Source organism: Zootoca vivipara, chromosome 6, assembly GCF_963506605.1.
Source record: "Zootoca vivipara chromosome 6, rZooViv1.1, whole genome shotgun sequence".
Lineage (NCBI taxonomy): Eukaryota > Metazoa > Chordata > Lepidosauria > Squamata > Lacertidae > Zootoca > Zootoca vivipara.
Window position 1 is genome coordinate 85,820,436 of NC_083281.1, and position 26,742 is coordinate 85,847,177.

Genomic DNA, 26,742 nt, shown 5'->3' on the forward strand with positions numbered 1-26,742 from the left:
TTTCTATTTGCCGATCTTAACCCCTCCGCCCCCAATCACCCAAGAGGGAAGAATACAGCCTTTCGGTTATTTGGGGCATGAGTCATTTAAGGTTTTAAACTTTAACGTTTAAAACATTTTGATAAAACGAAATTTCACTTAAGTCAAATAAGGACTCCACGTGGTTGTCAGTTGTGACTTAAGAAGATCAGGTGTACACAGCTGGATCAGGCCAATGGCCCCTCAGATCCAGTATCCTGTTCTCACAGTGGCCCAGCCAGATGCCCCAAAGGGAGACCCACAAGCAGGATTCGAACACAAGACCACCCTCCCCTCCTGCAGTTTCCTGCAACTGGTATTCAGACACGCTGAGGCCTCCAGCTGTGGAGAGAGAGCGTGGCCCGTTATGGCTGGTAGCTGCCAGGAACCTACCGTAATTCTCCACCACAAATTTGTCTGCTTCTCTTTTAAAGCCTTCCACGTTGTTGGCAATTTCTGCTTCCGTGCGTTCCAGTGAGAGGGAAGGAAACTTGTTTATGCACATTCTCCATGCCACGTATAATTCTAGAAATGTCTATCATATCGCCTTTTACTGGCCTTTTCTCTAAACTAAAAAATCCCCAAATTTATCTATTTTATTCATTAGATTCATCATAAGATCTCAGGGCAATCCAACAGGGTAAAAATACTGCTTTTGGGCCAGAACACTTGGGAGTGGGGTGGTGGGGGGAAGCAGCTTTTCTCCGACCTGGGTTGTAAAGCTGGAACACCCTTTTAAAAATCACTCCCGTGAATTCAAGAGCCTTGGAAGTGTCACAAACCGGTTTTGCAACGTCTGTAAAAGAGCACCGACTTTCTGCATTTGCCGAAAAACCACATTGCGAAGATCTGAAGGCGGATGTCCTTGACCGTCCGTCTGTGGCTGTCCTCCTTCTGAGCCTCAGTTTGAACAGGATCCCTGTTTGCGTGTCTTTTTCCCCCAAAGTAAAGAGCAGGTACACTGAGCTGCCAGGAGTTTACAGGTCTTTTGAGCGGTGGGGTGCGGAGGAAATGGCTTGAGGGATCGGCAGGTCTCAAAGGTTGTCCCTTTTTGCCTTCAGGTTCCTGGGCACCGTCAGCAATGGGGAGATTGCCGGGAGTGCGCAAACTGGGGTGCGGTCCCACAGCTGGAAACGGAGGAACTCCCAGCGAGGTAATGGCCTTGGGGGACACGGTATTTGGGCCTGGGTTCCTTGTGTTGATTCCTGCATTTCAGGGATCCCTCTCAACCTTACGATTCTTTGATTTGGTCATTCATTCATTCATGTTATAGCGTTAGTGCTGACCTCGAAAGCCCTAAACGGCCTCTGTTCTGTATACCCGAAGGAGCGTCTCCACGCCCATCATCCAGCCCAGACACTGACGTCCAGCACCGAGGGCCTTCTGGCGGTTCCCTCACTGCGAGAAGTAAGGCTACAGGGAACCGGGCAGAGGGCCTTCTCGGTAGTGGCACCTGCCCTGTGGAGATATCCCGTCAGATATCAAGGAAATAAGCAGCCATCTTACTTTTAGAAGGCATCTGAAGGCAGCCGTGTTTAGGGACGTTTTTAATGTTTAATGCTGTATTGGGTTTTTAATATTCAGTTGTGAGCCACCCAGAGTGGCTGGGGAAACCCAGCCAGATGGGCAGGGTATAAATAATAAGAATATTTATTTATTTATTTATTTATTTATTTATTTATTTATTTAACTAACAAAGGTTGGGTGTCTATCTGCCCGGCATCCTTTAGCTGTGATTCCTGCTTTGTAGGGGGTTGGACTAGATGACTCTCGGGGTCCCTTTCAACGCTACAGTTCTATGAACTGGGGTGGGGAGTGCTCTGGACTCTTTACCATACAAACATGGATGTTTCGTTCCAGCAACCCACAGGTTGTACCCAGCTTAATGAATGAACCCAGAACATAGGATGCTCTGTCATATATGGAGCCTGGATCATTGATCCATCTAGTTCAGTATCGCCTGCACTGACTGGCAGCAGCTCTTCAGGATTTCAGCCCTGCTAGGAGATGCTGCCAGTGGGGATTGAGCTTTAGACCTTTTGCCTGCCAGGCAGGTGTTCTGCCGCTGATGTGGCACCTCAGCTCAATATTCTCGTCCTCGTGGTTCTGTATAAAAAGGAAACATAGGAAGCTGCCTCTAACCGAGTCAGACCATTGGTCCACCCGGCTTAGTATTGTCTGCACTGACTGGTAGCAGCTCTCCAGGATTTCAGGCAGGGGTCTCTCCCAGCCCTGCCTGGAGATGCTGTCGGGGATCGAACCTGGGACCTTTTGCATGTGAGCAGGTGTTCTACCCACTGAGCCACAGTCCTCCCCTGGTTATGCCGCACCAGTTGCCTTCAGTGGGTCTACTCCAGGGGTCCCAAAACTACGGCCTGGGGGCCGGATGCGGCCCAATTGGCCTCCCAATCCGGCCCGCGATGATCCCCGCCGCTCGCCGCCGCCCGCTCTTACGGCGCGCAGCGCGGCGGCGCTCTTCCAGGTTGGAAAAAAGCACTGAAAATCCTTTGTACGCATACGTATGGGCCTCTCCCGACCCAGAAGAGGTCATTTCTGGTGCACTTCCGGGTCGGGGGAGGCCCATACGCATGCACACAAACGATTTCCGGCGCTTTTTCCGACCTGGAAGCGCGCCGCCCCCGGTAAGCGCCCATGCACATGCGCACGGGCGCGCACTCCCCCGCCCGCCGGCCCGCACGGACGCAAACTCCCCCGCCCTCTGGCCCGCCACGCGATCGGCTCAGTGAGAACCGGCCCAAAGCCCGGTAAGTCTGGGGACCCTTGGTCTACTCTGTCAAATAGTGAGCATGCACCCCAAGCTTCTAGTCCTCATCGTGGCTTTGCTGTCCCTTCCTTACTGATCCTGTGCACAGGCACTGTTCCAAAAACTCTGTGCAGTGGGAAAACAGTTGCCGGTTGAACCAGAGTTTCCAGGCGGTAGAAATTTTCCCGTTTATTTTTTTTTCTGGCCTCAAATCCAGCCACTACCTCTTCCCACCTTGTGTTGCTGTCGTTCCAGGTGGTCAGGCTAACCCCCCAGCCCTAGAAGATGTGATCTATGATGACGTTCCTTACGAAAATGTGGACCTGATCCAGCGTGGTACGGCACCTCCCACAATGCCTCCTTTACCGATCTAGGTTTTGTGTCTTGTTACCTTGAGCACTACCGTATTTTTCATCCCCATTCATTTTAAATCACAACCACCTGCATTGTTTTCCTGAAAGCATCTTCAGCGATACTGAACTCCAAGCCACGGTTTATCAAACAATGATTCACCAAACCGTGGTTTGTTTGAGATGTAGGGTGGCTTTCTCAAATTAAGGTTTTCCTTGTGCAGAAAAAAAGTACAGAATGAACTTAGTGCGGGTGCAGGAAGATATTACAACTCTACAGTGGAACCTCGGTTTATGAACACCTCGGTTTACGAATTTTCGGTTTTCGAACGCCGCGGACCCATCTGGAATGGATTAATTCACTTTCCATTACTTTCAATAGGAAAGTTCGCTTCAGTTTATGAACGCTTCAGTTTATGAACAGACTTCCGGAACCAATTACACCCATGCTTCGGTTTAAGTACGCTTCAGGTTGAGTACTCCGTGGACCGTCTGGAACAGATTAATCCACTTTCCATTACTTTCAGTGGGAAAGTTCGCTTCAGTTTATGAACGCTTCAGTTTAAGTGCTCCGCGGACCGTCTGGAACAGATTAATCCACTTTCCATTACTTTCAATGGGAAAGTTCGCTTCAGTTTATGAACGCTTCAGTTTATGAACAGATTTCCGGAACCAATTGTGTTCATAAACCGAGGTACCACTGTATAGTAAGTGCTCTGTAGATAATGTATTTTAATTTCACTCCTGGCTAAGCTACAGGAAAGCAACTGCAGGGGGTTGGGCTAGATGACTCTTGGGGGTCCCTCCCAAGTCTACAGTTCTACTATTCTAATTTCCAGCACTGAAGGTCTCTAGCCTGGAAGAGGTTTTGCAAAGTGGCCTGCCTTTTCCTGCCTTAATTCAGCATACTGGAAACATTATTCCTCGTTCTCTGTGTTATTTCCTCCTTCCACTTTCAGGGGCTGCCTTGCTCTGCCTGTCGTCTCTCATCATATTCTATTCACACCCTTTTTCCTTTCCTTCTCTCCATTGGAAGGTTCCTGTTTCAGAGGACCAATATCCACCCATCACCATCCTTCCCCAGTCTCGCCCATTGTTGCGTGCCTGTGGTCCTTTTCGCTAACTCCCTGTCTTGTCCTTCCAGATTCGGACAAGAGCCTCATCTACGAAGACGTCCATCAAGACGGGCCACAGGAGACTGAAGATCTAGGCTGGAGCTCTAGCGAGTTCGAGAGCTACAGCGAGGAATCTGGCGAAGAGAGCAAGCCAGGGGCTGAGCCAACAAAGCACAAAGTCTCTTTCCAACCAAAGGTAACAACAGAAAGAGGGAGAGAATCTTGCACCTCCCTCGTCGGAGGCAATATGCCCCATAATAGCAGTGGCTGGGAATCACCAGCGGGGAGAGCTCTGGTCCTGCTTGCCGTTGGCCTGACCCAGCAGCCAGGTGGTTCTAATGCTTGTGTGACCTGCTTGTCTTTGAGGACTAGGAATTTAGGACTCCAGTCTGAGTGAACACCAATATCTGCTCTGATTTGTTTTCCATGCTTCAAATGAGCATGGAGCGGGGAGGCTGGCGCTCTTCAGATGTTGCTGGACCACAACTCCCATCAACTCCCAGGTGCTGCTGGAGTCCAGCAGCACCTGGAAGGTTGGAGGTTCCCTGCCTCTGAACTAGACTGTCACTTGCCTTCACCACCCTTGGCTAGCTCCACTTCACTTCTCCTTGCTCCCTCCATCACTTGCCTTCACTGACCCTAGCTCCCTCCATCACTTGCTTTCACTGACCCTAGCTCCCTCCATCGCTTGCCTTCACTGACCCTAGCTCCTTCCATCACTCGCTTTCATTGCCACTACTTCATTGCTTGCCTTCACTGACCCTAGCTCCTTCCATCACTCGCTTTCATTGCCACTACAGTGGTATCTCGACTTATGAACGACTCGACAACCGAATTTTCCGACTTACAAATGGCAAATGGCCGCACGCTTACGAATTTCTCAACATCCGAACGGAAACGGCGACGGTTTTAGATAGGGTTTTTTCGGCTTACGAATTTTTAGATGGGGTTGCTTCGACTTGACTTACGAATTTTTCCGTTTCCAATGCATTCCTATGGGAAATCACGTTTCCAATGGCACTTTTCGACTTACGAATTTTCCGACCTACGAAGGTCGAAAGGTTCGGAACGGATTAAATTCATAAGTCGAGGCACCACTGTACTTCATTGCTTGCCTTCACTGACCCTAGCTCCTTCCATCACTCATTTCATGACCCCTAGTTCATTGCTTGCCTTCACTCACCCTAGCTCCCTCCATCACTTGCCTTCACTCACCCTAGCTCCTTCCATCTCTTGCTTTCATGACCCCTACTTCATCGCTTGCCTTCACTGACCCTAGCTCCCTCCATCACTTGCCTTCACTCACCCTAGCTCCTTCCATCACTCACTTTCATGACCCCTACTTCATCGCTTGCCTTCACTGACCCTAACTCCCTCCATCACTTGCCTTCACTCACCCTAGCTCCTTCCATCTCTCGCTTTCATGACCCCTACTTCATCACTTGCCTTCACTGACTCTAACTCCCTCCATCACTTGCCTTCACTCACCCTAGCTCCTTCCATCTCTCGCTTTCATGACCCCTACTTCATCGCTTGCCTTCACTGACCCTAGCTCCTTCCATCACTCACTTTCATGGCCCCTACTTCATCACTTCCTCTCACTGACCCTTGCTGCCTCCATCACTTGCCTTCACTCACCCTAGCTCCTTCCATCTCTCACTTTCATGACCCCTACTTCATCGCTTGCCTTCACTGACTCTAACTCCCTCCATCACTTGCCTTCACTCACCCTAGCTCCTTCCATCTCTCGCTTTCATGACCCCTACTTCATTGCTTGCCTTCACTGACCCTAGCTCCTTCCATCACTCACTTTCATGGCCCCTACTTCATCACTTCCTCTCACTGACCCTTGCTGCCTCCATCACTTGCCTTCACTCACCCTAGCTCCTTCCATCTCTCGCTTTCATGGCCCCTAGTTCACCGCCTGCCTTCACTGACCCTGGCTTCCTCCATCATTTGCCTTCACTGCCCCTAGCTGCCTCCATCACAACACTGCCTTCTTTTACCGTAACACAGGGATGGGGAACCTGTGACCACTCTGGATTCAGCCAGATTAGAAGTCCCATTATCCTTGACCGTTGCCCATGCTGGCTGCTGGGGCTACTGCAAGTTAAAGAGCCCAGCCCCATTTTATTTCCTTATATATTACACGGCAGTTATCGCCCACCTTTTTCCTCTGAGGAGCTCCAGGTGGCCTACATAGTGCTCCCTCCCCCTTTAATCCCCACAGCAACCCTGTGAGGGAGGCTCAGCTGAGAGAAGGCATCGATTGTCCCCCGAGGTCGCACTCAGTGAGCTTCATGGCCCGGTGGAGGGATTCGAACCCCGGTCCTGCTCTGACACTCTTACCATTATGCCGCACCCACTCAAATAAGGGATTGGGGGACGGAGGGCCCTTTCTGGACAGTGTGTCAGGGCTGCTTCTTGGCTGTCCTAACCCCGCTGCTAATTTGAGGGGGGCTTGCTGGTGCTTTGGGGGGTCTTGCCTTTTTTCTGGGTCTTGGCTTGGAGCATCGTGTGTCTGCTTACCTGGATTTTTCTGTCTCTGCTTCCCCCCCCCTCCTTGCTGCCTTGGCTTCCTCTGTCCTCATGCTGGCTTTTGGGGGGGGCGGGGTTGCCAGCTGTCTCCTGACCTTCATAGGTTGAAGGAGAGGTACTCCCGGACTAAGAGGGACATCCAGGCTTTGAAAGTCGGGGGGAGAGATATGCTGAAGCAAAGATACGACGGCAAGGTACTGTCTTTCCTCTGCCCCCTGCACCTGCCCTCAATCCCCCCCCCACTTCTCACCTGCGTTTGGGTTGCGAATCACTCTATTCCTTTCCGCTGACCCATTGCATGTTTTTTTTTTCCTCTCTCTCTCTCTCCCTCTCCCTCTCTCCCTCTCTCTCTCTCTCGGCTTTTGCAGAAATTAACCTATTAAAATCTAAAAAGCCTCAAACGCTGCATCTTTTTAGTCTTGCAGTTTGCTGTCCTACACAGGAAGGGAAGATTTCTTCACTCCGAAGGGGTGGGGTGGGGGTGCTGCCAGCCAGGGGCGGGGCCAGAGGCCAAAGTGGGTGGAGCATCAAATCAAAAATCAAATTTATTGCAGCTTTAAGCTCATAAGAAATACAAAACATGAACATACAACAACGTACAAAACATACAAAACGAGCTCAGTCCCAGCTCCTGCCAACCTAGCAGTCCAAAGACCACCAGGGCAAGTAGATAAATAGGTACCACTGCTGCAGGAAGGTAAACAGTGTTTTTCCTTGCGCTCTGGTTTACATCATGGTGTTCTGTTGTGCCAGAAGTGGTTTAGTCCTGATGGCCACATGACCCAGAAAGCTGTCTGCGGACAAATGCCAGCTCCCTCAGCCTGAAAGCGAGATGAGCACTGCAACCCCATAGTTGCCTTTGACTGGACTTAACTGTCCAGGGGTCCTTTACCTTTACCTTTATATGGGCTGCATTCAAATTCTTGTAGACCCCTTGAAACAAATAGACTGCAGTTAGTCCTGTCCACTAATTTCAACGAGTCTACTCTCTGTAGAACCAGTGTTATGTGCAACCCTATATAGACCCTCCTTGCAGTACTGCCCTGAGAATGATGATGGGCCCATTTGAAGGGTGGGTTTTCCAATTGATAAAATGAGAAACTGACAATGACTTTTTGAGAGTGTAAGGCTGCAAGGAGGAGGAAAACACTCCTATTCAGGGGAATCCTGTCTCCCAGCAGCTCCTCTTGCCCTGATCTGCATTTCTGTTGAATGCAACTCATCCCCTCGCCCCCAGCGATTATCCGAGTATCAGGGCCGTCTTAAGCCCATCCAGCACCCTGGCGCCCCCCTCCAGAGCCTCTCCAAGGGCCCGGGAGTGCCAAGCAGACCGTGGCAGCAGCAGGAGGCCACCTCTGAAGACTCCGCGCTGCGCCTCCTTCTCGTTTTCCCAGCGCTGGGTTCTGCTCAGTCAAGCTTTGCCACCAGTGCGCGCACCGCAAGACCAGCAAGAGCTGCTTGGGCACTGTGCGCACGCTGGTGGCGAAGCTCGACTGAGCGGAACCCAGTGCTGGGGAAATGAGAAGGAGGCACAGCGCGGAGTCCTCGGAGAAGGAGAGAGACGCGGCTCAGCCTCTCAGCTAGTGGAGCGCAGTCCTGGCCAGATCGCTGGAACCCTGCGCTCACTCAACGCCCTTCCAGCGCCCTCCAGCGCCCGGCGCCGTGGTTCTCAGTGCCACTAGCCTCTATGGCTAGGACGGCCCTGCCAAGTAGATTAAGAGAGAAAAAGACCTGCGTTTTGCCCCCAAAGGAGTACGGTTTCCTTGGCAGGAGTTTTGCTAGGAAATACTAAGTCTGCGATGCATCTGAATTGCTGGAATCTGGAGGAGAGTTAGATTGTCCGTTCGAATACTGTTTGCAGGTTTCCCAACAGCATAGCTGCCAAGTCTCCCGTTTTCCCCGGGAAACCCCCGTTTTTAAAGCCGTTTCCCGCTGTCATCCCGAATGGAGAAATATCCCGTAATTCCCCCAGATTTCTTCTGGTGCCGCTCTGCCCATGTCTGGGCACTGGACATGCGTAGAAGTGACTTCCGGTGCCGGCGCTGCTGATCCTGTATTTTTCTAACCAGAACTTGGCAGCTATGCCCAACAGGGGCATGTGGTTGACAAACCATGAGAACAAGCTGAGGGACCAGAGGGGCCGTTGAACTCTTCCACCTGCACTGGCTTCCCTTATGAGAAACAGTGGCAGAGGGCTGCCGCCCTCATGCTTGCCTCTTGGGCTTCCTGGAACCACCTGTGAGAACAGGATGCTGTGCTGTTAGATGGGCCAATGGCCTGATCCACAGATGGGGCAGCTATGCTTCTGAAACCCAGTTGCTGGAGACCACTGGGGGGGGCTCTTGTCCTCGAATCCCGCTAGCAGGTTACCCTTTGTGGCATCTGGGTGACAGCTGCAATAATAATAATAATAATAATAATAATAATAATAATAATAATAATAAATTTATACCCCATCCATCTGGCTGGGTTTCCCCAGCCACTCTGGGGGGCTCCCAACAGAATATTAAAAACACGATAAAACATCAAACATGAAAAACTTCCCTAAAAAGGATTGCCTTCGGATGTCTTCTAAAAGTCAGAGAGCTGTTTATTTCCTTGACATCTGATGGGAGGGCATTCCACAGGGCGAGCGCCAGTACCGAGAAGGCCCTCTGCCTGGTTCCCTGTAACTTCACTTCTCGCAGGGAGGGCACCGGTAGAAGGCCCTTGCAGGTGGACCTCAGTGTCTGGGCAGAACGATGGGGGTGGAGACGCTCCTTCAGGTATACTGGGCTGAGGCCGTTTAGGGCTTGTAAGGTCAGCACCAACACTTTGAATTGTGAAATTCTTTGAAAATAAGTTGATGAGATGGAAGAGATGGGTGCTGGGCCTGATCCGGCCCAGGTTCTCCTTACATTCTTGTGCTGATTTCTCTCCTCCTGTGCCTGGTTCCTCGCAGATGACCCAGCTGATGAAAGCGGCCAAGAGTGGCACGAAGGATGGCCTCGAGAAGACCAAGATCGCCGTCATGAGGACTTTCTTGAACAGAAAGGATGTCCCAGGTAACATTTCTTTCTGTTGGTGTTAGCTGTGCTTTCTTGGGTGACCCGAGAGCCCTGCTGGATCACAGCAAAGACCTCTCCAGTCCAGGATCCTTTCCCCCACACTAACCAATCGGATGCCTTCAGGAAGAGCTCTCCTCTCCCTATACTGATGTGACTTTCCACCCATTTTGATGGCTAACCATAGCTTCTTCCCAGTTAGCCCCAGAAACTTGGCACCCTCTGTCTCCCCAATGGAGAATGGGATGCTCAGAGGCCACAAACCACAATGGCTATGTTCTCCCTCCACTGATGGCTCAGGACCGCAGTGCCTCAAGGACCACCCCTCTCTCCATTTCTATTCTATTATTCTATTTCTATGTCGCTTTTTTATTCAAATAAATCCCAAAGCGGCTTACAAACAAAATATAAAAAGAACGTAATGGAGCATCACGGATACAGCATAAATCGTATGGAATACATAACAAATCATCAGTAAAACACTCCCAAATCCCAAATAAAACAATCACCATCTATGGTATACTATTAGCAAAAAAAAAAAAAAAACCTAAAAAAATAAGCTAAACATCACAGTTACACCAAAAATCATATTACAGTGGTGCCTCGCAAGACGAAATTAATTCGTGCCGCGAGTCGCTTTGTCTAGCGATAATTTCATCTTGCGAAGCACGGGTTGCCACGGCAAAAAACCAAAACCAAACAAAGAAAAAACCACCAAAAAGCTTCGTCTTGCGAAGCGCGGCCATTGAAAACTTCGTCTTGCGAGTCACCAAAAACATCGCAAGACGCTTTCGTCTAGCGAGTTTTTTGTTGCGCGAGGCATTCGTCTTGCAAGGTACCACTGTATAGGATTCACAAAGTACGACAACATTCATATCTATAAAACAATATTTACAACATATGAACCTGCCCAGACTCTGAGATCTTCTGAGGCCCTTCTTCATGTGCTTCCTCCTCTAAAGGTCCAGAAGGTGGCAACATGAGAACGGGGCCTTCTCTGCAGTGGCTCCCTGTCTGTGGAATGCTCTCCCCAGGGAAGTTCACCTGGCGGCGCCTACATTATAGAGCTTTAGGCACCAGGCAAAAACATTCCTTTTTAACCAGACCTTGGGGTGATTGACATCCAATGCCCTTTTAAAACGTGTTGGGGAAGGGGGAATTATTGGATAGTTTTGTTATTATTTTTATTACGTATTTGCTATTTTTATATTGCGATTTTATGTTGTAAACATCTTGAGACCTGCGAGTATAAGGCGGTATATAAATTTAATAAATAATAATAATAAATAATAATAATAATGGCTACCATTGCTGGAAATCACAACTGGGGAGTGTTGCTGTTGCCCTGAGGTTCCGCTTAAAGGATTCTCATTGGGGAAACCTAGTTGGCCACTGTGGGAACAAGATGCTGGCCTGATCCGGTGACAAAGCTCTTCGGGTTTTTTGGGTTTGGTCTTCCCCCGTCTGGAATTCCCAGACACTTTCTCTTTCGTTTCACTTCAGAGGTTGAGCCAAACGTTCACATCCTTCTTCTGTCTCCATCACAACCACTTCCATTGAGTCACTGAGCAAAACTCCCGTGCACTGCAGAGAGGATGATGAAATTTGGTGTGTGCGCACGTCACAATAATGGTTCTTGTCATGTGGCTTCTGGCGCAACAAAACATCCTGCTCTTAAAAATAGCATAAGACTCATGCATGGGCGTAGCCAGGATTCATGTTAGGGAGGGCAGGATTCATGTTAGTAAGCAGGAAGATTGATCAGTTAGTTAAGTATTTTTATTTATTTACTTTGTGGGGAGCAGCTACGTCCATGGAGCCAAGGGATGTCTAAAGAGAAGCTCTTTGGGCATGAACTCAACACACCCACACCCCATTCAAAATACAGTGGAACCTCGGTTTATGAACACCTCGGTTTACGAATTTTCAGTTTACGAGTGCCGCGGACCCATCTGGAACAGGTTAATTCACTTTCCATTACTTTCAATGGGAAAGTTCGCTTCAGTTTATGAACGCTTCAGTTTATGAACAGACTTCCAGAACCAATTACACCCATGCTTCGGTTTAAGTACGCTTCAGGTTGAGTACTCCGCGGACCCGTCTGGAACGGATTAATCCACTTTCCATTACTTTCAATGGGAAAATTCGCTTCAGTTTATGAACGCTTCAGTTTATGAACAGACTTCCGGAACCAATTGTGTTCATAAACCGAGGTACCACTGTAAAATAAAAAAAACAAATAAATCCACTGTCCTATTTAGTGGGTGAGTGTCTAGCACAGGCATCCCCAACCTGCGGCCCTCCAGATGTTTTGGCCTACAACTCCCATGATCCCTAGCTAAGAGGCCCAGTGGTCAGGGATGATGGGAATTGTAGTCCAAAACATCTAGAGGGCCAAAGGTTGGGGATGCCTGGTCTAGCACCATGGTTGTAGCTGTAAAGGCTTTATTTAAAAACTGAAAATTCTGCATTATCCTACACCATCTTACAAATCCCTCTGTGTGCTAAATCTGCCAAGGGAACATATTTATTTTGTTTCTTCTTGCTACGTTTTACACCCCCTCTTTCTTCCAAAGAGGCTGAGGTGGTTTTTGCTTTTCTCTTCCCTGGATGATGAGGGACCCTTGGTGAGCATGCTTTGGGTTCGGCCCGTCAGCCTGGGTCTTCTGTATGATGGGGATGACATTTTCCCACCTGCAGTCTGCAGGGATCTCGCACGTTCTCCCAGAATTGTCAAAGATTATACACAGAGGCTCTGAGATTACATCTGCAAGCTCCTTTTAGTACCCTTGGGTGCAGCTCAACAGGCCCTGGAGATTTGAATTCATTTTAAATAGCTAGGTGTTCCCTTACTACTACTTTTCCTATCTTGGGCTACAGCCCCCTCCTTACATCATTTATTCTGTTATCACCAGGTTGGGTATTGCTTTCCCTTTGGGTTAAGACAGAGGCAAAATAGGTGCTTATCAGTTCTGCCTTCTCTCATCTTTAGGGGAAGCCGTGGTTGTTTAAAGCGATGTTTTTTTCCTGGCGGCACCTCCCCCCCCCCCCCCCCGAGGAGAAAATCACTGGTGATGTTGGTGATGTTGTAGGGCTTTAAATGTACCTCCTCCTCCTCCTCCTCCTCTTCCTCCTCTTCCTCCTCCTCCTTCTCCTCCTCCTTCTCCTCCTCCTCCTCCTCCTCCTCCTCCTCCTCCTCCTCTTCTTCTTCTTCTTCTTCTTCTTCTTCTTCTTCTTCTTCTTCTTCTTCTTCTTCTTCTTCTTCTTCTTCTTCTTCTATCCCTCATAGTAGAGTGTCTTCCATAAACACGGTTTTAACAGTGAGTCCATAAATGACCACAGAGGCCAATTCTGGATCCACACGTCCTTTCACAGTGGGGATGTAGGTTCCCGGGTGGGAGTTGATCACAGTCAGGGTTTGCCAAGTGTGCTTTCCTCTTAGCCCCTTTCTCCCTTTTGTCCTGAGTTCGAGCATCTTCAAAGCCCATGACACCTTTGGTAGGCCCACAACTTACATGGGGGTTATGTCTGGGCAAAGGCAAAAGCACAGAAAGTCAGGAAGACACCCCCCCCCCCGAAAAAAACCTCTCCCGTGTGATTATCCCTACCTTACCTGCGAGATTTTGCCGGACTCCTACGCAGCCTTCCTGGAATCCTCGTGCAACTTTTCCAGAGCCTAGTAAGCAAAGTTGGAGGGCTTATAAAGCTCTTTTAGCAGCAGCAAAACCCAGCACGGAAAGAGCCTTTTAAGCCCTCTGCCATCCTTACTCGGTTCCAGGAAGCTTGCGTGCCATCTCGGAGACAATCTCTTCTGACTGTTCCTCACCCCCCAAACGACTCTGTGTTTATTCATTAATTTTCACAGCATCTGCGCAAAGCTGCAGCCGTGTAACTAAATCACACATAAAGTTGGTTTTTTAAAAATAAAAAAATTGTTTGTTTCACAAGGAAATCTTTAATAAAAACAAACAAACAAACAAAGAACAGGTTTATTTGCTGCATGGTGCAGATGGAGCTGATATCAGCTGCCCACCCTAATTCTGTCTGTTTGTTTGTCTGTTTGTCTGTTTGTCTGTCTGTCTGTCTGCCTGTCTGACTGTCTCTCTCTCTCACACACACATGGAAAGTACAGCGATCCTTTCCCCTGTGTGTGCCACACTGAGTGCAAGAGGAGGATTCCCAGCTGCAGGGCCTCTGAGGCCACAAAACCCCACTTCCCTTTCTGGGCAGTTGCGAAACATCCCTGGGGTGGACCTCCTTGCAGGAACTGCTTACGTGGGCAAAATGAAAAACTAGGAACAAGCGGAACTTGCTTTAATTTTTCACGTTTTCTTCTTCTTGTAGCTTCACTGACATAACCAGGGCAAATACATACATATATATGCAATTTGGAAGCAGCACCCCTGGGAGGCGAGCACCCCCTTTGTCCTTTGGCTGGTTTGGGGTGGGGGGCAAAAATCCTTTTGGGCTTGCTGCCCCCCTCCCCCAGTGGCTATTGAGAGAACTTCCCTGAAGTTAGCAAGCATGTCCGGCCGCGTAAGGAAGGGGAGAGGAGAGTAAACACAGTATTTTCTTTCTGTCTTTCTCGTGATGTTTCCGCGGCTGTAGGGGACGGAGAGCCAGGCAGGAGTGCGATGGAGCCAGGGAGGAAGCGCTCTTTGTCCTGGACTGGGGAGCTCTCCAAAGCCCATAAGCTGTCCGTGGACAGAGGTACGGGTCTGGGGGGCCTCCTGCCCTCCCGGATCCTGTCTCCATTTGAGACGAGGTCGCATGATTTGCAGTGGAGTTTTGCAGTGTGTGAGCTTCTGTGTCTTAGCTGGCCTCTGCTAGTGAAGAGAGCCTTGCTGGGGCTTGCCCCTCCCCTCGGAACACGGACACTTTGCACGTGCTCGAGAGTGCTGTTGTTTTTGCAGAGGCTGCCAAAAGCAGGGCAGTGTTGCTATCGAGGGGGAAATCTGGAAGCCCTGCTCCCCAACACGTACACAGGCAGAGGACCGCTTCCACCTCCCGCACCCAGAACACATTGCAACTAGTGGCGTAGAGCGAAGGCGCTCTGTGCGTCCTCAGAGACCCTCTGTATTTATTTATTTTTAAAAATCGCCTAACCTAAAAATGGTGAAATCGAGAGAAAAAATCACAACCCTACTTTAAAACTTGCAAAAATTTAAAATACAGTGGTGCCTCGCTTAACGAATGCCCTGCTTAATGAAATTTCCGCTTAACGAAAGGTTTTTTCTAGCAGAGGTTGCCTCGCTAGACGAATGCGTTTTACGAAAAATTCGTCTAGCGAATCGCGGTTTCCCATAGGAATGCATTGAAATTCAATTAATGCATTCCAATGGGCAAAAATTTCAATGCATTCCTATAGGATTCGCTAGACGAATTTTTCGTTATAAGAAAAGACCTGTGGAACGAATTAAATTCATCTAGCGAGGCACTACTGTACCAAAGCAGATTTAATAGCCACCCCAACTTTCTAAGCATATATACGCATGGGCCTGACTGGACAAGAATGCTTTTAGCAGGCACCTGAAACTGTGCAGGGAAGCCTTCTTTTTGATCCCAATAGGCAGGGAGTTCTGAAGTGTAGATGCTGCCACACGGAATGATTGCGGTCTTACAGATGCGGACCTTTTGGGGGTCCCTTCCGACTCTGCAATTCTGTGATTCTAAAAGAAAGTGGGCTTTGTTGTTGGGGAGCGGGGGTTCCCAGCGACACTGAGCCCCCCCCCGGCACCTCTCCATCTCATGCACCAGGCAGTGGCGAGCGAGCTTGAACCCTTGCTTTATTGTCCGCTGATCTGGTTGCACCTTCTAGTTGCAGGTGCAGACCTCGTAGTTGCTTGTGCCAGCCGCTGCATAAAGGCACACCTGTGGCTAGAGCTCATGGTTGACCCACGTTGCAGTCTTCGTTGATGTGCCAATCCTTGCTTTCCGTAGTTCGCTGCTTTGACAGCCTTCGGATTTTGGAACGTAAGATCTTCGGGGCAAGGACTTGCCTGCCTTTTCTCCTTTGCTGTTTTTGGACCCTCCAAGTGTCCCTGTTTTCCAGAGGCGGTCCCAGATTTGCAGAAGCCGTCCCGGTTTCTGATTTGATCCTGAAATGTCACGCTTTTCCTTAGCACGTCCCTATTTTCCTCATAGAAATGGGTATGGATTTGTCCGACCTCCAAGCCAAGGAGAGACAACCTTTTAGAAGACATCTGAAGGGGAGCCCCAAAGACGGAAGTTTTAAAAAATGTTTAATGTTTTTCTACACAGCTGTACCTTGTTTCTTGAACGGCTTAGTTGCCGAACAAATCGGTTCCCGAACAACGCAAACCCAGAAGTAAGAGTTCCGGTTTGCGAATGTTTTTTGGAAGCCGAATGTCTGACCCACCTTCCGCTTGAGTGCAGGAAGCCCCTGCAGCCAATCGGAAGCTGTACCTTGGCTTTCGAATGGTTTCGGGAGTCGAACAGACTGCTGGAACGGATTAAGTTCGAGAACCAAGGTACCACTGTATGTTGGAAGCTGCCCAGAGTGGCTCAGGCAACCCAGTCAGATGTGTGGGGTACAAAAAGTAGATTGAATAGGATGTCCCTATTTTCATTGGAGAAATGTTGGCGGGTATGAAGGTTGCTCCAGCCTGCTCTGAAGAAGTCAGGGGTCAGCCTGGTTTGGATTCAAGACCTCGTTTCAACAGAAAGAGAGGAAGCTGTCAGAACAGTGGCCAGCACTGGCTGGCAGCAGCTCTCCAGGGTTTCAGGCAGGCTCCCCCCCCATGTCCCAGGTCTACCTGGAGGTGCTGCCAGGGATTGGACCTGGGTCCTTCTGCATGCCAAGCAAGTGCTTCAGCCCTGAGTTACACGCCTTCTTCTCTTTGTCTTCTGTTACATGGTCCATTAGGAAATGATTTCTGGGGTCAATTTTAAGAGTTGGCAGACCCCTCCTTCACCCAGGCTCCTTATTTGTAGAAGACAGGTAGGGGGGATCTTTAGAATGTATTTGCATTTAACATCCCTTTGCATCTTGGAGGGCAGAAAATAACAGAAGCATAGAGCTGTAAATTTGGAAGGGGGGACCCTAGGGTTCACCTGGTCCGAACGCCTGGGGTCCTCGTAGGGAACCTCTGTTTTGCAAACTGACCGTGTCTTCGACAGAAGGTAATTTTGCCGCCAATGGGATTTTGGTATGCGTCGGGTGGGTCTGCCGGTTTGTCCCCCTCCAAAATATTTTCCTCTGCTGGTGGGGGTTGCGAGGTTCTCCATTCATGCCCCCCTCCAGCCCAGCACTTTTCCCGTCTGCCCCTCTGGCTGTTTCCGTCCCGAACCCTTCCTCCCCACATGGCTGCTGTCCCAGCAGAGCAGCTGTTCCAAAATTAGGGAAGGAAAAGGTCACCCTTTGCCATCGCTGGTCTATTCCGGGCGCCCTCCGATCCCCACCCCTCCCTGGGCAGCTAACACCCTCTGCTGCTCTTCCTTCTTTTGCCCTCCGCCCCTTCTCATTTGCCAGCTCCTCCTTGCAGCTGGCTGCGATGCAACCTTCCCTCTGCTGGAGACCCCTTTGCCAAGATCTCCCCGCACGCCCGCACGCGAGTGGGAACTAGAGATTGGCCTGAGCTCTGAGAAAGAGGAAGTTTGGGGACAGTCAGCCGAGGCTGGCTAGAGGGTTTGGTGGGACGGGGTGGGGGGGGGGTCGGGCAAGCGGCACCCACAAAGGGTGAGATGTGGCGTAAACGGCACCGGTCCAACCGGGACTTCATCATCATCCGTTCCTCTTCTTCTTCCTCCTCCTCCTCCTCGTCTCTTTCAGGTAAGGCCCCTTGCATTTATTTATGTTTGACTCAGGTTCCTCCTTAAGCAAACAGCCAAGATCAGAGGTCCCATCAGCCGCTGAGGTTTACCCCTCTCTGGCACCCCCTAAGAAAATAGAAATAAATATGGGTCTTGTCCCACTCGGAGATGACTCAGCAGGCAAGTTTTGCTTGCTGTCAGAGTCTGAGACGGGAAGGTGTTTTTCTCATTTTCTTATGTTATGGATGCTTTAGCTGAGATTCCCGCATTGCAGGGGTTTGGACTAGAATCTCAGGGGTTAGCAAAAATTTTCAGCAGGGGCACCCGGAATTAGTAGTTGCTAGAGGCAGCAGCTTCATTCTGCCTAATGGTGGGGCTGGCCCTATGTCTCAACTCTAAATTCCCTAGGTGGTATATCCAATGAAGTACTTTGGGTAGCACAAGAACTTCCACTTGTACTTGCCAGTCCAATGTCCCTCAGACCTTGTGGGGGGGAGCCAGACTGTATTTTTTTTGGGGGGGGGAATGAACAAATTCCTATGCCCCACAAATAACCCAGAGATGCATTTTAAATAAAAGCACACATTCTACTCATGTAAAATCACACTGATTCCCAGACCGTCCATGGGCTGGATTTAGAAGGTGATTGTGCCGGATCTAGCCCCCGGGCCTTAGTTTGCCTACCCACCATGTCCTTTTATTTCAATTGCATCTCCTATTCCATAATAATAACAATATTATTTGTACCCCGCTCATCTGACTGGGTTGCCCCAGCCACTCTTGGCTGCTTCCAACATATATACAAACATAATAAAACCTTTAGAAACTTCCCTATCCAGGGCTGCCTTCAGGTGTCTTCTAAAGGTTGCATAGTTACTTATCTCCTTGGCTCGGGGGGGGGGGGTCGAATAACTCTATAGCCTGCAAAATTTCTCTGATGGAAATAGGGAGGACTTAAGGAAAAGAAGGGGACGCGGGTGGCGCTGTGGGTTAAACCACAGAGCCTAGGGCTTGCTGATCAGAAGGTCGGTGGTTCGAATCCCAGCAATGGGGTGAGCTCCCGTTGCTCGGTCCCAGCTTCTGCCAACCTAGCAGCACGAAAGCATGTCAAAGTGCAAGTAGATAAATAGGTACCACTAAAGCAGGAAGGTAAACGGCGTTTCTGTGTGCTGCTCTGGTTCGCCCGAAGCAGCTTTGTCATGCTGGCCACATGACTTGGCCAGTAGAGCGAGATGAGCGCCGCAACACCAGAGGGTCACGACTGGACCTAATGGTCAGGGGTCCTTTACCTTTATCTTTAAGGAAAAGCAGGACATTCTGGGATCAAATCAGAAACCAGGACGGCTTCTGTAAATCCAGGACTGTCCCTGGGGAAAAGGGAACACTTGGAGGGTCTGAAGCTTCACTTGTGGGGTTGCAATCTGGGCAAAAGCTCCATCGGCCCCCTGGGTTGGTGGGAAGGTAAATGCAACAGAGGGAGGCAAAATACAGAGCCTTGGGTTCTGGAAGTTGCATCAGGAATGGGCTGTGATGATATCGTGGAGGACAGAAACGCCTGCCTCCTGCTGCGAGGCGTCCTGTGATGATGCGATGATGGGAGCATGTATCGTCTGAAATAAAAGGATGACGCTAACATTTTGGCTCGGTCTACAAAGCATCTTGGAAGTTTGGAACTTGCATGGTTGAGCTGAGATGGTTTGTTTGGGGGCATTACTTCTCTGGACTTTTGAGCTGTTCTGGGTACGTGGTTGTGAAAGTTCCAGGATGCAGAATCCTGTGTCAGATATAGAGGGTTGTTTTCAAGAGGTCCATAGCAGGCTCTGAGAGGAGAGTTGAACAAGCAATAGCAACTTTTAAAGAAAAGGGCAGAGGGAGATTAACAGACCTGGCTAACCTGGGTCCCTTCATTTCAGTGAGGCCACCCTGGAAGAATGTAGTTGGATACAACTCTCAGGCTCTTTGCTGAGCCCCGTTAAAGAGCATGAGGTTTCAATGAGGACTAGAAACATTAAAAGCAATGATTTGATGTTGGCAGCTGAATCTTTAAAGGTGTGTTGCTGGACTGGCAATCCTGAAAGTGTGTGTTGGATCCTAATTCCATGTTTTGGCTGGTTGTCCGAATATGCCAGTTCCATATTCCCCGTTGCTTTGTTGTTCCTGGCTGCCCACAATAAAATTCTTCCAGCGCATTATGTTTTTCTCCCTGCGAGGGCCAGTAGCCCTGGAGATGACCTTGTGTGAATCTTGTCTCTGCATGCGTCCCCTCCAGGCGATTCCGAAGAGGAGGAAATGGGATTCCTGGAGGTTCCAGTGAATGATCTGAAGCACCTGTTTCCCGAGTTGGGCCCGATGCCCGAAGGGTTAAGCCCTCAGCAGGTGAGCGCTTGGGAACGTGGCTCATTCCAAAGTTTTGGAGCACCTCAAGGGAGGGGAAGCTGCACCCACCTTGGCTGCTTTGGGGAAAACTCTGGCTTTTGCAGAGACCCAGAAATGTAGCTCAGTGCTAGAGCATGTGCTTGGCATACAGAAGGTGCCCATGGATAGCCATATATATATTTTTAAAAAGATCTGCTAACAAGTGATGAGAAGGATATTTTTTGCACGAGATCTTAGAATCTGGAGACCGGGGCAGGGAACCTTTTCCAGCCCTAGGGCCACATTTGCTTCTGGGAAGCCCGCCAAGGGCCGCATGCCACTGGTGGGCGGGGCCAAAGGGGGAAATGGGTGGAGCAATGCCTGCACATTTCGCCTTTGTTAAAAAAAAGGGGCTTCTTTTACAATCTAGAGGCATGATCAGAATTTAAGGGCACCTTTTGCAGCCAGGGAAAAAGCATTTAAGGAGGGTGGGAAGCCGGGCTGGTGAGGGGCTTGGTCTGGGATAGGGTCCTGTGGGCCAGAAAAGAGAGCCCCGGGGTCCGTATTTGTCTTGTAGGCCTGAGTCTCCCTCTGCTCCCCCTGCTGTGGGTGGCACTGTGGTCTAAACCACTGAGCCTCTTGGGCTTGCCGATCGGAAGATTGGCGGTTCGAATCTGCGCAACGGGGTGAGCTCCCATTGTCTCAGCTCCTGCCAACCTAGCAGTTCGAAAGCATGCCAGTGCAAGTAGATAAATAGGTACCGCTGCATCGGGAAGGTAAATGGCATTTCCATGCGTTCTGGTTTTTGTTGCACCAGAAGTGATTGAGTCCTGCTGGACACATGACCCAGAAAGCTGTCTGTGGACAAACGCTGACTCCCTCAACTTGAAAGTGAGATGAGTGCCACAACCCTGTAGTCGCCTTTGACTGGACTTAAGCATCCAGGGGTCCTTTACTTTTTTTTAGTGATGATCAATCCAATAGACCTACTTGGTCCCTGCATGCTGCCCTACCCCCTGTTCTCCCTCTCTCCTCCATGATGCTGTTTTGAGTCACCCCCACCTAATCCGACCCCCTCTCCACAGGTTGTGCGCCGCCACATTCTGGGCTCCATCGTCCAGAGCGAGAGAAGCTACGTTGACTCCTTACGGAGGATCTTGCAGGTGAGAGCTTTCTGCTTCGTGAGCAGGGAACCAGGCACAGGGCCTTCTCGGAGGTGGCACCTGCTCCGTGAAATGCCCTCCCATGAGATGCCAAACAGATAAACAACTATTTGACTTTTAGAAGGCATCTGAAGGCAGCCCTGTTCAGGGAAATTTTGGGTGGTTGGTGTTTTACTGTGTTTTCAATTCTTTGTTGGGAGCTGCCCAGAGTGGCTGGGGGGCAATGTCACCTTATGTTAAGTCAGACCGTCAGTCCAGCTAGCTTAGTATTGTCTACACTGACTGGCAGCAGCTCTTCAAGGTTTCAGACAAGGCGTCTTTCCTAGCCCTACCTGAAGATGCCATTGGGGATGGAACCCGGGGCCTTCTGCATGCCAAGCAGCTGCTCTACCCACTTAGCTATAGCCCTGTCAAGGAAACCAGGAAAGTCACACATTTCTTGGGAGATCAGCTTTAAAAAAAGACAAAAAACCACCCCAGGAAATCACTTTCTTTTCCCCAAGCAAAAGTCATCCTCTGAGCTCTACCCGTTTCACTAAAAACAAAGAGAGATTCTGGTCCTCAAGCTTCTGGGGAAGGAGCTGATTTAAAGAGGAACCTAGGAAACTGCCTTAGTCAGGATTGTCTACACTGAGTCGCAGGAGCTCTCTGGGGTAACAGGCAGCAGATGTTCCTAGTCTTTCCTGGAGAGGCTGCTGGGCGATGGAACCTGAGACCTTCTGCATTCAAGGCAAGTACTCTGCCAGGGATTGACCTGCTTTTCATGGCTCCGTGTCCTCCCTTCTCCACTGCTGACAGGATTACAGGAACCCTCTTGTGGAGATGGAGCCCAAGGTTCTCAGCCTCCGGAAATGCCAGGTGGTTTTCTTCCGGGTCAAAGAGATCCTCCAGTGCCACTCCATGTTCCAGATCGCCTTGTCTTCGCGCGTGGCTGAGTGGGACACCACGGAGAAAATCGGCGACCTCTTCGTGGCCTCGGTGAGTGTTTGCAGGACTCAGCTGGGCAGCATAGCTGTCAAGTTCTCCCTTTTCTTAAAAAGGGAGTTTGCCTTATGCTGAATAGGCTTCCTCGCGAGAAAAGGGAAAACTTGACAGCTATGCTGGGCAGGGGAATCACATTCCTGGAGGAGGAGGAGGAGGAGGAGGGTCAAGTATCCTCACCCTTCAAGCTTCCACCTTGTAGGTCCATAGCTCCTGTGTGGAACCTCCCTGGAAGCTTTGCACTGCTTCAAAGGACAATCAATAGCAGTGTTTCTCAACCAGTGTGCCTCCAGATGTTTTGGGACTACAACTCCCATCATTCCTGACCACTGGTCTTGCTAGCTAGGGATGATGGGAGTTGTAGTCCCAAATCATCTGGAGGCACACTGGTTGAGAACCACTGCAATAAGGGATGCGGATGGAATCTGAAATGGAAAAAAACAGCCCTTCTAGGTCGATGTCTGTGGTCAGGGCAAATGGGAATGGGGGAAAAACAGCCCTTCTAGTTCAACATCTATGGTCAGGGCAAATGAGAATGGGGAAAACAGCTCTTCTAGGTCGATGTCTATGGTCAGGGCAAATGGGGATGGGGGAAAACAGCCCTTCTAGTTCAACATCTATGGTCAGGGCAAATGGGAATGGGGAAAACAGCTCTTCTAGGTCGATGTCTATGGTCAGGGCAAATGGGGATGGGGGAAAACAGCCCTTCTAGTTCAACATCTATGGTCAGGGCAAATGGAAATGGAGAAAACAGCCCTTCTAGTTCATCTATGGTCAGGGCAAATGGGAATGGGGAAAAACAGCCCTTCTAGGTCAATGTCTATGGTCAGGGCAAATGGGAATGGGGGAAAAACAGCCCTTCTAGGTCAATGTCTATGGTCAGGGCAAATGGGAATGGGGGAAAAACAGCCCTTCTAGGTCAATGTCTATGGTCAGGGCAAATGGAACGGGCACCAACTTAGTTTAATGTCTGCGTTCCAGGAGGCAATGATGGCCGCCCACTTAGAGGGCTTTAAAAAATCAGACATATTCATGGAGGAGAGGGCAGCGGATAGCTACTAGCCACAATGGCTTTGCTCTGAACGAAATAGGTGTGCAAACTCTCTCTCTCTCTCTTCCCGCTTCCACCCCAGTTTTCCAAGTCTATGGTGCTGGATGTCTACAGCGAATACGTCAACAATTTCACCACTGCCATGTCCTTGATCAAGAAGGCCTGCCTCACCAAGCCTGCCTTTCTAGAGTTCCTCAAGGTCAGTAGTTTGCTACGAGAGCTGGGATGTGTACCTCTGAGAGGGGGTATACTACAGTTCCCAGGATTCTTTGGTGGAAACTATGTGCTCTAAATGTAGGGTTTGGGTGTGACGTGACTCTCTTCTGACTCTGCTCTGGGCTAGGAGAGCCATGGGCCAAGCTGCTCTTTCCCGGCCTCGGTTTTCCTAGTCTTTAAAATGAGTATGCTGTTGCAAGGGTTGGTTACGGCACTGAATAGGATAAGCTCTGCCATGACTCCTGCATGCCAGCGTTGGGTTCAGAGAGTGGAAATTTGCTGTCTGGGCTGAGAGCCCAACCAGCATTATATGATATCCAAGGTGGGAGGTTGGAGACCCACCAAATTGGAAGGCAGAGGTCCTCACATTAACAGCGGGTGGTTCTTCTCTTGGCAGAAGAGGCAGATGAGCAGCGTCGACCGGGTGACACTTTACGGCCTGATGGTGAAGCCCATCCAAAGATTCCCCCAGTTCATTCTCCTCCTCCAGGTAACCTTTAAAAAAATGCTTATCTGATTATTCTCAAAGGTGAGGGAGAGCCTTTCCCCTCTATCCCAGCGGCCAGGCAGAAAGGTCTGAAGGGCCAGATTCTGCCCCTGGGACCTGAAGCACAACCTCATTTGCAATGCTGTGTACATTTCCAGTTGTCATACCTCAGAAAGGACATTGTGGTGTTGGAAAAGGTTTGGACAAGGGCAACCCTATGGAGGAAGGTTACAGCATTTGGGACTTTTTTAGCTTAGAGAGAAAGTGAGTCAAAGGTGACTTGATGGAAGTTTATAAAATTTAGACCTAGCTTGGAGAAAGTGGATAGAGAAAAGAATTTCTCCCTAATACTGTAGGTATCCAACTTACCTTCCAAGTCCTGGACTGCAGAATCCGGGACCGGCAGCCGTGTGACACCGGAAGTTGCGTCAATGTAACTTCCGGTGTCGCTTTGCCCTTCTATGGACACCAAAAATGGCCGCCACCGGCTTCAAAAGTAGCTTCTACGCATGACCGGAAGTGCGTCGACGCAACTTCCGGTGTCGCCATGCCCATCTATGGGCACAAAAATGGCCACCGCCGACACCAGAAGTCGTGTCTACGCACTTCCGGTCATGCGTAGATGCGACTTTTGAAGCCGCCGGCGGCCATTTTTTGTGCCCATAGAAGGGCAAATCAGAAAAAAATGGCCGCCGGCAGGAGAAAATAACGGAGAAAAACAGGAGACGAAGTGATACGGGGGACCACCGGGAAAAGGTAAGTAAAAACGGGGGTTTCCCGGGGAAAACGGGGTACTTGGCAGCTATGGTATCCAATGAAGCTGAATGCTGGAAGATTCAGTGACTATGCAGTGACTCCACAGTTTGAAACAACCGAGCTTCTGAATCCCAGTTGCTGGAAATTGCAGGAAAGGAGAGTTTTCTCTCTTTTCTTTCCAGTATCGGGAATTTTGTAATGTTTGACGTTTCATTAGTGGTACCTCCTTTGAATGTAATCTATTCCGGAAGACCGTTTGACTTCTGAAATGTTCAAAAACTGGGGCTCAAAGGGTGGTCTGCAAATGTGATGGAGTAAATGGAAAAACAGGCAGCGGAAGCCATTTGACTTCTGAGGCGTGTTTGAAAACGGAAACATTTACTTCTGGGTTTTCAGCGTTCGAAAAGCGAAATGTTTGGCTTCTGAGGTGCCCCTGTATTTTTATATGTGCTGGAAGCTGCCCAGAGTGGGCCCCTCCCCCCTCCTCCCCCTCCTCCTCCTCCTCTTCTTCTTCTTCTTCTTCCAGGACATGCTGAAAAACACTCCCAAGGGCCACGCCGACCGGCTCTCCCTCCAGCTGGCTCTGACGGAGCTGGAGACCTTGGCAGAGAAGCTCAACGAACAGAAGCGGCTGGCGGACCAGGTGGCTGAGATCCAGCAACTCACCAAGAGCGTCAGCGACCGCAGCAGCATCAACAAGGTAGGCTCAAGGTCTGGTCCTTTGAGCGCTAAAGGTAAAGGGACCCCTGACCATTAGGTCCAGTCGTGACCGACTCTGGGGTTGCGCGCTCATCTCGCATTATTGGCCGAGGGAGCCGGCATACAGCTTCCAGGTCATGTGGCCAGCATGACAAAGCCACTTCTGGCGAACCAGAGCAGCACACGGAAACGCCGTTTACCTTCCCGCTGTAGCGGTACCTATTTATCTACTTGCACTTTGATGTGCTTTCGAACTGCTAGGTTGGCAGGAGCAGGGACCAAGCAACGGGAGCTCACCCCGTCACAGGGATTCGAACCGCCGACCTTCTGATCAGCAAGCCCTAGGCTCAGTGGTTTAACCACAGCGCCACCTGGGTCCCTCAGCACCACCTGGGTCCCCCTTCGAGCGCTGGAGGGATGCAAAAACCAAAGAGCTTCCTTCCTCATGACCAGCTATCCACTCTCTGACAATCTGCCAAGACACTTAGCTACGCTCCCATGGCTCTTGATCCCCTTTTTTGCAGTTAAATTTTATCACATTTTCAAAAAAAAATCACCCATACAGTCGTACCTGGGTTTTCAAACAGCTTAGTTCTCGAACCTTTTGGCTCCCGAACGCCGCAAACCTGGGAGTGAGTGTTCCGGTTTGCAAACTATTTTTGGAAGCTGAACATCCAACAGGGCTTCTGTGGCTTCCGATTGGCTGCAGGAGCTTCCTGCAGCCAATCAGAAGCCACACTTTGGTTTCCGAACATTTTGGAAGTCTAACAGACTTCCAGAATGGATTCTGTTCGACTTCCAAGGTACGACTGTACACTCCAATGCATAATATTTTTTTTCTTTTGTTTTGTCAACTTCCTACCCCATTTTCCATTCTGTTTTTTTATTCCCCCCCTTGCTGCACCACATCTTATACCATAACAACAATTCAACAATCTCTGATTTCTTCTGTTGTTCATAGTTCAAATCCTGCTTGTGAATTCATCATGCTATAGCGTTTCTTTAAATAATAATAATAAAAAGGCTTTAGATTGACAAAATGTTCAGGGGTATGCGTACCCCTGCATCCCCCCAAGAAAAAAGCATTCTGTGTGTGTGTGTGTGTGTGTGTGTGTGTGTGTGTGTATTTTCTGTTTTACAGTTTAAAATACTCATTTTATATCCTTAAGATATCAATGACTTCCCTTCTTCTCTTTCCATGATTCATTTCACATACCATAAATCCCTGCACATTTTACAAAAAACTATACCAATTGGTATTCCATTATTGGATCCATCAAAACTTATTTACACTTAATGCTGCCAGCGTTTTCAGCTATACACAATTATTTCCCATATATTCAATGAACGCTTTCCAATCTTTAAACGTATGTTCTTCTTGTTGTCTTATTCAATATGTGAAGTCTGCAGGTTGTGCATATTCCATCAGTTA

At 49.6% G+C, this 26,742-nt stretch overlaps 1 protein-coding gene across 10 annotated transcripts in view; it reads left to right on the plus strand.

Moving 5' to 3' along the window:
• Positions 1-26,742, plus strand: part of ARHGEF10L (Rho guanine nucleotide exchange factor 10 like) — a 126,496-nt gene that overhangs the window by 36,822 nt on the left and 62,932 nt on the right. For 4 of the 10 annotated variants that reach the window (XM_035121223.2, XM_035121222.2, XM_035121224.2 and 1 more), the window contains 11 exons: positions 1,080-1,171; positions 3,038-3,118; positions 4,277-4,443; positions 9,727-9,829; positions 14,438-14,539; positions 19,872-19,978; positions 21,043-21,120; positions 21,919-22,098; positions 23,235-23,351; positions 23,766-23,858; positions 25,138-25,311. In XM_035121223.2, coding sequence (XP_034977114.2) covers positions 1,080-1,171; positions 3,038-3,118; positions 4,277-4,443; positions 9,727-9,829; positions 14,438-14,539; positions 19,872-19,978; positions 21,043-21,120; positions 21,919-22,098; positions 23,235-23,351; positions 23,766-23,858; positions 25,138-25,311 — 1,294 coding nt within the window. Of the gene's footprint in view, positions 1-1,079; positions 1,172-3,037; positions 3,119-4,276; positions 4,444-9,726; positions 9,830-14,437; positions 14,540-17,482; positions 17,622-19,871; positions 19,979-21,042; positions 21,121-21,918; positions 22,099-23,234; positions 23,352-23,765; positions 23,859-25,137; positions 25,312-26,742 lie in introns of those variants that run through there. The other 6 variants (XM_035121225.2, XM_035121230.2, XM_035121226.2 and 3 more) reach the window with 4 other exon arrangements.